This window comes from Cervus canadensis, chromosome 13, assembly GCF_019320065.1.
Source record: "Cervus canadensis isolate Bull #8, Minnesota chromosome 13, ASM1932006v1, whole genome shotgun sequence".
NCBI lineage: Eukaryota > Metazoa > Chordata > Mammalia > Artiodactyla > Cervidae > Cervus > Cervus canadensis.
Window position 1 is genome coordinate 65,979,151 of NC_057398.1, and position 10,388 is coordinate 65,989,538.

Below are 10,388 nucleotides of genomic sequence, written 5' to 3' on the forward strand. Positions count from 1 at the left end.
AGAGTATGTTTCTGTAAAATCTAAAGGAGAGGCCACTAATGTCAAATGCAGTATAAAAATCAAAATAATAATTTCTACTGGAATTAGCTATTAATGTTGTCAGCCTTTGAGAAGGCAGTTAGTGTTTTTGGATTGAAAAGAAGAGGTAAATGCCATGTTGAAGAGAGGTTAAGAATACATAGAAAAAGCACCATCCACCACACCAGGAGTTTCAGCCTGTGCTGCTCTGGGTCCCCAGTGACTGATACAATGTGACCACCGCCTCTGGATACCACCTGAGGGGAGGCCTGCCCTGACATTCACTACTTTGTATCAGAGCCTTACTGAAATACTGACACTGCTATTTCCACACAATCCAAATCTCTGTCCCCCTCAGTCACATTCAGAACCTGAGGCTTTCTCCCAAACACTTACTCCTTACTTACCTTCTCCCAGGAACTGTGTGTTCCCCGCTCTGAGACCCAGCCTTACTCACCAGACTTACTTCCCCACTGGGAACTCCGTCATTTCCTTGTTTCTCTTTCTCCCTCAGAGGGGCCCTTACCCATCACCTTCACCCTTAGGGAAGGGGATAGCTCTTTTGCTGTCAAGGCCAGTCTCCATGTGGATGCTCTGAGCAGCTTTCAGGGATCTCATTGCCTCACTAAACGCCTTTCCTCCACTGCCTTCAACTCTCCAGATTAAACTTCCAACCTCAGCCTCCTGTCCTCTCATCTGAAAAAGTAAAAAGATTTTTCCTGTATCTTCCATCTTGCTTTTCCCTTGCCTTTATAACTTTCCTTCTATAAAAGAGCATTTACCCGTGAAGGCTCTTCCTTGCTGTGTGCCCTCTTCACCACACTGGAATCAAGCTATTTCTCACAGCCCCTGATTGCGATTGCCTCTCTTCAGCATTCCTGTTGCCAGTTTCAGCCTTATTTACTTGATTACCAAGTGTTTGACATTACCAGCCATTCACTCTGTGAAATTCTCTGTTACGATCTGTGATACCACTTTCTCTTGATTTAAAGTCTGTGGGCCTCTCCTATTTCTCCTTTAAAGGACCCTTTTCTCCTTAGCTTTTATTGTTGATATTCACCAAGATTCTATCTTTAGCCTTCCCTACAGTATATAAACATGCTCAAAGTTTTATCGTCTTCAAAAAAATGTTCTTTTGCCTCTTTATTTTACTGCCTTACCTGTCAACATTTCTTTGCAGTATTCTTACTTCCTTTTCTAAACTTTAAAGACACAGAGCAAGATTACAGGTACCCCTTCCTGGAATGCATTCCCCAAACTTTATATACCAGTTTTTCAGCCTTCCTGGGTTACTGAGACAGCATTAGTTTATCCTCCTCTGCTTATTCACTTTTCTATCAAAGCACTTGATTACAAGTGCTTTATCAATTGTATATAAAGTTGTGCATAATTGTATATAAATTTAAATTGAGGAATAAATAAATTTCTACCACATCATACAGACTGTGATTTCCCTGAGGGCAGGAAAAGTTTTGAAAATCTTATTTTTAATGGAACAGAGATCTCCTTCATGCCTTACACATAGTATGCAGTAAATGCTGGTTGAGGATTTTTTGTTGGCTGTGTCATTGTGTTGTTGGCCATGGGGAGAAGCCCAGTGCACCTGTAGTGGTGCAGGCAGGAGACCTGAGAGTAAACACTTGTACAGAGAACAGCAGTGGGAAGCAGCGGATGATTGTGGTTACTCTGTTAGGAGGAGAGAAAGTGATATTGCTGCCAGACAGTCAGTTCTAGTAGCTTTAGAGATAATGGAAGGAGGAAAATGTGGGTAGTTACAGAGGACACAAATTATAAATGAGCACTGTTGATACAGGATATTAATCAGAATGCTCTCAGCTACAGGTAACAGAAAACCTATAAACAATTTAAACAATAAAGATACACTTATGATATATTAGGCTTCCCTGGTGGCTCAGAGAGTAAAGAATATGCCTGCAATGCAGGAGACCTGGGTTCGATTCCTGGGTTGGGACGATCCCCTGGAGAAGGAAATGGCAACCCACTCCAGTCTTCTTACCTGGAAAATCCCATGAATAGAGGAGCCTGGCAGGCTACAGTCCATGGGGTTGCAAAGAGTCAGCTACGACTGAGCAGCTAACACTAACACGCTATGATATATTAGTACATTTCTAAGTTCCAGGTAACTTCATAGTATCAATGGCCTAGACTCTCTTTTTTGTTGTTTTTTATCTTTTCTGGCTCTGCCATCCTTATTTGTATGTCATCTTAAACTGGCTACCCCCATGACTCAAGACAGCTGACACCACTTCAGGCATCATGTGCTGCAAATGAATATCTCAAGGCAGAAAGAACATGCCTTTTTTATTTTCCTTTTTTTATTAATTTATTTTAATTGGATTTACTTGGATTTACTTTATAATATTGTGGGGCTTGCCATACGTTGACATGAATCAGTCACAGGAGTACATGTGTCCCCCTGTCCCAAATCCCTCTCCCACCTCCCTCCCCATCCCATCCCTCTGGGTCATCCCAGTGCACCGGCTTTGAGTGCCCTGTTTCATGCATCAGGCTTGGACTGGTGATCTATTTCACATATGGTAATATACATGTTTCAATGCTATTCTCTCAAATCATCCCACCCTTGGCTTCTCCCACAGAATCCAAAAGTCTGTTCTTTATATCTATGTCTCTTTTGCTGTCTTGCACATAGGGTCATCATTGCCATCTTTCTAAATTCCATATATATGCGTTAATATATGGTGTTGGTGTTTTCCTTTCTGACTTACTTCACTCTGTATAATAGGCTCCAGTTTCATCCACCTCATTAGAACTGATTCAGATGTGTTCTTTGTAATAGCTGAGTAATATTCCATTGTGTATATGTACCACAATTTTCTTATCCATTCGTCTGCAGATGGACATCTAGATTGCTCCCATATCCTGGCTATTGTAAACAGTGCTGTGATGAACATTGGGGTACATGTGTCTCTTTCAGTTCTGGTTTCCTTGGTGTATATGCCCAGCAGTGGGATTTCTGGGTTGTATGGCAGTTCTATTTTCAGTTTTTAAAGGAATCTCCACACTGTTCTCCATAGAGGCTGTACTAGTTTGCATTCCCACCAAAAGTGTAAGAAGGTTCCCTTTTCTCTACACCCTCTCCAGCATTTATTGTTTGTAGACTTTTTGATGGCAGCCATTCTGACTGGCATAAGATGGTACCTCATTGTGGTTTTGATTTGCATTTCTCTGATAATGAGTGATGTTGAGCATCTTTTCATGTGTGTGTGAGCCATCTATATGTCTTCTTTGGAGAAATGTCTGTTTAGTTCTTTGGCCCATTTTTTGATTGGGTTTATTTTCTTGGTATTAAGCTGCATGAGCTGCTTGTATATTTTAGAGATTAATTCTTTTTCAGTTGCTTCATTTGCTATTATTTTCTCCCATTCTGAAGGCTGTCTTATAGTTTCCTTGCTTATAGTTTCCTTCGTTGTGCAAAAGCTTTTAAGTTTAATGAGGTCCTGTTTGTTGATTTTGCTTTTATTTCCATTACTCTGGGAGGTAGGTCATAGAGGACCTTGCTGTGATTTATGTCAGAGAGTGTTTTGTCTATGTTTTCCTCTAGGAGTTTTATAGTTTCTGGTCTTAGATTTAGATCTTTAATCCATTTTGAGTTTATTTTTGTATTTGGTGTTAGAATCTTTTCTAGTTTCTACAAGTGGTTGACCAGTTTTCCCAGCACCACTTGTTAAAGAGATTGTCTTTTCTCCATTGTATATTCTTGCCTCCTTTGTCAAAGATAAGGTGTCCATAGGTGCTTGGATTCATCTCTGGGCTTTCTATTCTGTTCCACTGATCTATATTTCTGTCTGTGTGACAGTACCATACTCTGTCTTGATGACTGTAGCTTTGTAGTATAGTCTGAAGTCAGGCAGGTTGACTCCTCCAGTTCCATTCTTCTTTCTCAAAATTGCTTTGGCTATTTGAAGTTTTTTTTGTGTTTCCATACAAATAGTGAAATTGTTTGTTCTAGTTCTCTGAAAAATACCACTGGTAGCTTGATAAGGATTGCATTGAATCTATAGATGGCTTTTGGTAGTATACTCATTTTCACTGTATTGATTCTTCCAGTCCATGAAGATGGTATATGTCTCCATCTATTTGTGTCATCTTTGATTTTTTTCATCAGTATTTTATAGTTTTCTATATATAGGTCTTTTGTTTCTTTTAGAGAACATGCCTTTTTAAGAGTCCGGGCCCCTTTTTAAGAGGGAAGGAGACCTCCGAAGTATTACCAGCCGATTTATTGTGTCTCACTGGCAGGAGCTGTGATACTTGCCCAATACCCGTACCAGTCACATGGCAAGAGGAGTGAGAGCATCACCTGGGGACTCATAACTGGTACCAAAACTCAGGCCTCAGCCAGACATTCTGAATTGTGAAAGAAACTTGGGGGGAACAGGGTGAGTGGGGCGCATCAATTTCTGTTTAAACTAGCACTTCGAGTAATTCTGATGCCCATAGACTGTGAGAACCACTGGCTTAGAGCAATCAAGATTCATCCCTTGGGGCTGGGGACTGTCCCCTGAAGGATATTGCTACCAGAAAGAGGATAATAGTTAGAAACGGGGAAGGAGAAACAGATGTTGGGTACACAAGTAGCGCTTGTCTGCAGTCACTGTGTCAGAGACCATTACTGCCCCGCCCCCACCCCGTTTCCTCTCCCCTGTCTGCTCCTCTGGACTCCACGCCAAGCTGCCTGCTCAGACTCTGGAGCAGCAAACTACATCAAAAATGCAACTTCCTGACTGTCACTTCAGATCATCATACCATAACTTACTTAAACAATACTTTTAAATTAAAATATTTCATAGCAGATTTCAATAAGCCTAGAGTAATAAATGGTTTTCCTTTTTATAGTCTTTATCATTTCTATCTAGCTGTAATAATATTTTGGTTTTTTTTTTTTTTCTGGGGAAAATAGTGATACTGGGGCTTCCCTCATAGCTCAGTTGGTAAAGAATTCGCCTGCAATTCAGGAGACCCCACTTTGATTCCTGGGTCTAGAATATCCCCTGGAGAAGAGATAGGCTACCCACTCCAGTATTCCGGCCTAGAGAATTCCATGGACTGTATAGCCCATGGGGCCTCAAAGAGTCGGACACAACTGAGCGGCTTTCACTTTCACTTTGGGCATTTGTATTTTTCAAAAAATTCCAAGATAATTCTGTTAATGCATCTGGATTTTTCAAGGTGACTACAAGTTTTTCTGTTAAATGGTAGTTTTCAGTGATACAGAATTCTATTATTTTCTGGTAATAACATTTTGCTTTTTGATAGACTTCCTAAAGGCAGAAAAATGGAGGAATCTGTAAACCAAATGCAGCCACTGAATGAGAAGCAGATAGCTAATTCCGAAGGCGGATATGTGTGGCAAGTCACTGATATGAATCGGCTACACCGGTTCTTATGTTTTGGTTCTGAAGGTGGGACTTACTATATCAAAGAACAGAAGCTGGGCCTTGAGAATGCCGAAGCTTTAATCAGATTGATTGAAGATGGCAGAGGATGTGAAGTGATACAGGAAATAAAGTCCTTTAGTCAAGAAGGCAGAACCGCAAAGCAGGAACCCACGCTCTTTGCCCTCGCCATTTGCTCCCAGTGTTCCGACATAAGCACCAAACAAGCCGCCTTCAAAGCTGTTCCTGAAGTTTGTCGCATCCCTACACACCTCTTTACTTTTATCCAGTTTAAGAAAGATCTAAAGGAAAGCATGAAGTGTGGCATGTGGGGTCGTGCCCTCCGGAAGGCTGTAGCAGACTGGTACAATGAAAAGGGTGGCATGGCCCTCGCCCTGGCAGTTACAAAATACAAACAGAGAAATGGCTGGTCTCACAAAGATCTGTTAAGACTGTCGCATCTTAAACCTTCCAGTGAAGGTAAGTGTGAGATCTTCATGGCGAGAGGTGAGGTACAGATATCCAGTAAATGGCAAATTTTTATTTGCTGTAAGACAACTGTGTAACATTTTCTAGAAATAGTCTTTCAGTCATAAGACATTGATTGACTAATTCATATGTTTAATGCCAACTTGGAATTAAACACCTACACATTAATGATTAAGAATCAAATGACAGATTTGCAGATTGATATTCTAAATCTTGGGGCTTCCTAGGTGGCTCAGTGATAAAGAAGCCACCAACCAGTGCAGGAGATGCAGGTTTGATCCCTGGATCAGGAAGATGCCCTAGAGTAGGGAATGGCAACCCACTCCAGTATTCTTGCCTGGAAAATCCCATGGACAGAGGCGCCTGGTGGGCTACAGTCCAGAGTCAGACACAACTGAACAACTAAGCACTTCCTTGGACATACATTCCGTGGAACCTAAAGGCTACCTCAAATAGTGCTGAAGTTAACAAATCAGAATGTGAACTGTCTTCAGTCATCCAGGGGTCATGGTAACTTGGGGCAGTTTTTCTGTGTCTATGAGAAGAGACTTTTGAGAAGTTATTTGGCTCTACAATGACTCTTTAGTCCTACTTAGAAAGGAAATAAGAAAGACTTTTGCACAGGATTAATTTTAAATGTGAACACTCACAAAATAAACATGTCCAAATTTGACATTTTTTCTTTCAGCAGAGGTGAAACTTGAAATGACAGCCCCTCAGATGAGTTCAGATTTCAGTTCTACTTATTACTGTGTGTCCGTATACCAAGGAACTGAACCTGTCTGAGTTTCTGTATCTTCATCTATTAAAAAAACGTAGAAAGGGAATAGCCCTTGAAATTACTGTCACTAACAGTGATAGTGTGTATCAGAATACTTACACACACAGTTTCTGACACAAGTAAAGAGCAGTGTTGGTTGCTTCTCCTTCTTCCTACACATCTTGTGTGGTGATGTCATCATACATGGAAGCTCCTCAGTAGTTCCTCTTTTACCACTTTTTTCTAAAACTACAAATGAACTTTTTCAGATGAAATTTAAGCAATAAATTACTGTAAATATTTGTATATACAAACATGTATATTTTGATTTTTTTATTAGAAATTACATGCTTGTTATATATATTCTATTTATTTACTTATTGGTACTGTGTAGCTTGTGGGATCTTGGTTTCCCCCATGAGGAATTGAATCCACACCCCCTGCAGAAAAAGCACATAGTCCCAACGACTGGACTGTCAGGGAATTCCAGATTTCACATTAAGATGTGTAAGACAGCAGAGTCACAATACTTTAGAAGTTCCTTCAGGTTAATATTAACTTTTAGTCAAATTGTTTAGAGTTCAGAAATAGCACACAGGCTCAATCTGCCTTAGAGGTGTATTTTAGTTGGCCTGAACTATATTTTGGGGGAAAAAAATGAATTATTTGCCAGTATTACATAAAAATCCATATTGTACCTTATATTGAAAATACATTCCTTTAGCAGCACCAAGCCAATTTTTTTTCCCAAATATTTCACTAAAATATCTGTCAGGCGTATTCTGTTTAATTCACCATAGTCATGACCACTATTGTATCAATGACCTCTTTCTTTTATTTATTTTACCTACCTTCCCCCTATAGATCTTGAAATTGATAATTATGTCCCACCACTGTTTTACAGAAGTGGAAACTAAGGCTTCAGATGTCACACATGCATGTAGGCTAGAACCCAGATTTCCTCACTCCCCCAACCCAAAGCTTTTTCAACTACTGAAAGGAATTATAGAAGAAATGGACACATTATTTAGCCCTGTCATACTTTCTCAGCTGTTAAAAATTACAAGTTACCTACCTACCTGTCCACTTCACTTATCTCTGTAATTTACAAATGCATGTTTATTTAGCAGGTAAAGGGGCAAGTGAATATGAGATTAACTGAGGAAGATCTATACTTTTGTGATTTGAGATTGTGGACCTGAGATAGCCACCGTGTACTAAAGGTTCTAATGCTACTGCTTCAAAAAAAAAAAGCTCTGTAATAAAATGACTTTGGAATCATTATACTTCAAAACACATTAGGTTAGAGTTTTACCTCCAGAGTCTCATGGGATAGGCAGAAATTAGTTGACTCCGTTTGCTTAAGTGTGTTTGTCATATTATGGGAAGTAGCATCCGGGCTTAAAACTCCTGTGTATCTAGATGTGCCATTCACAGAAGGTGTTCTCAGTAACACGTCCAGTTTTTTACCTGCTAATCCTACATGCCTTTTTAATTCTTTATTTTGTTGAAGGACTTGCTATTGTCACCAAATATATTACAAAGGGCTGGAAAGAGGTCCATGAACTGTATAAAGAAAAAGCGCTTTCTGTGGAGGCTGAAAAATTATTAAAGTATCTCGAGGCTGTAGAGAAAGTGAAGCACACAAAAGATGAACTGGAAGTCATTCATCTGATAGAAGAGCACAGACTGGTTAGGGAACATCTCCTAACAAATCACTTAAAGTCTAAAGAGGTAAGAAAGTTATAATACATTTAACATGAGGAACTTAGGCTGTGTAGTAAAAGGATAAATTTTGCTAATGCTTTTAAACTATATTAATACTTAAAAATTTTTTTTTTTTTTGCCATACTGCATGCTTTGTAGGATCTTAGTTCCTTGACCAGGGGACCAGGAATTGAACCCAGGCCCCCGGCAGTGAAAGTGCCAAGTGCTAACCCCTGGACCACCAGGGAATTCCCTAAAAACCTTAAATATATCTTAAAATTAACATTTATTTAAAACACCTGGGCACAATGCCCAGATGTAGTTGGCAATTTTCAAGTATTAGCTCCACTCCAGAAAATGTATTGGTTAGTTTACCTCGCTAATTAAATAATAAAATTCTTATATACAGTTCCTTCACAAAATATAATGTACTTAACTTTATTACTCTAATAAAGAGCAGGTTACTTTGTTCCATGAGTCTTTGACCAACCCACACAAATTTTTATTTAGAAAGTGGTCCGAACCCCCAAAAGAAAGCCTTAAAGACTGTTATTAATTGATATGTGTATGTTACATGTATTCATTTCCCCTTAATTGCTTTTATTTCTGCCTGTCTTATTGCAATAGGTATGGAAGGCTTTGTTACAAGAAATGCCTCTCACAGCATTACTAAGGAATCTGGGAAAGATGACAGCTAACTCAGTGCTTGAACCAGGAAACTCAGAAGTGTCTTTAGTATGTGAAAAGCTGTGTAATGAAAAACTGTTAAAAAAGGTAGGTGTTACCTTTGTTAACTACTACTAATTGAAAAAGTTGGCTCTTAAATTTTGGAAATGGAGTGAGCGAAGTTTTTAGGTGTTTTGAGACTTTTATCATACTATATTGCTGCTGCTGCTGCTAAGTCGCTTCAGTCGTGTCCGACTGTGCAACCCCATAGACGGCAGCCCACCAGGCTCCCCTGTCCCTGGGATTCTCCAGGCAAGAACACTGGAGTAGGTTGCCATTTCCTTCTCCAATGCATGAAAGTTAAAAGTGAAAGTGAAGTCGCTCAGTCATGGCCTACTCTTAGCAACCCCATGGACTGCAGCCTACCAGCCTCCTCCATCCATGGGATTCTCCAGGTGAGAGTACTGGAGTGGGGTGCCATTGCCTTCTCCGTACCATATTGCGTTGACTCTGAAATCTTAAGTTTAATATGTCCTCATTTTTCTCTTTATGAAATAGATCTTTTAGCTACAATAACAAAAATCTAAGAGACATGATTACTGTTTTTCACTTGAATTTGACATTTGCTTTCTGTCTCTGTCATGTTCTAGGCTCGTATACATCCATTTCATGTTTTAATTGCGTTAGAAACTTATAAGACAGGTCATGGGCTCAGAGGAAAACTGAAGTGGCGCCCCGATGAAGAAATTCTGCAAGCTTTGGATGCTGCTTTTTATAAAACATTTAAGGTAATGGTTTGATTTTTGTTTGAAAACAAAAAACCCAGTTAAGATTTAGAAACACATTTTAAAGATGATATTAGTAGTTTAACCACTTTTGATTATTCATTTGTTCATGTGAAAATGAATATATAATTATGATTATATTCATAAGCTTATGAATAAAGTATTTCTCTCTACCTTTGGACAACAACCAGACATCAACCATTAAATTTTGATGTGTTAAATTACTAAATTTAAAAATATGCATTCCTGTGGAGTCCTGGGACTTGATCTTCTGTCCTGTTTTCCCCATTAATCAGTAGTAGATCTCCTCTGTCTTGATAGGGAATAATTTTTTTTACAAATGGAAATTCTATATCAGAGCCATAAGTTAAAGTTTTTGATTTTTAAAAAATCTTGCTCTTCAACAAAGTATTAGCAACCAAATTCAGCAGCAGATTAAAGAGATTATACAAGTGAGAGTCACCCTCAACATACAAGGATCATACAATATAAGAAAAATTTTAAAAAAAAGAAAAATCAGTGTAATATAACATCATGTTAAAAGAT

The 10,388-nt window shown here is 39.0% G+C and overlaps 1 protein-coding gene across 1 annotated transcript in view; it reads left to right on the plus strand.

Annotated features, from left to right (window-relative positions):
- Nucleotides 1–10,388, plus strand: part of RO60 (Ro60, Y RNA binding protein) — a 29,898-nt gene that overhangs the window by 6,973 nt on the left and 12,537 nt on the right. The window contains exons 2-5 of the mRNA XM_043486322.1: nucleotides 5,317–5,915; nucleotides 8,198–8,418; nucleotides 9,019–9,165; nucleotides 9,708–9,845. Of these exons, the coding sequence (XP_043342257.1) occupies nucleotides 5,336–5,915; nucleotides 8,198–8,418; nucleotides 9,019–9,165; nucleotides 9,708–9,845 (1,086 nt within the window). The 5' untranslated portion in view covers nucleotides 5,317–5,335. The remainder of the gene's footprint in view (nucleotides 1–5,316; nucleotides 5,916–8,197; nucleotides 8,419–9,018; nucleotides 9,166–9,707; nucleotides 9,846–10,388) is intronic.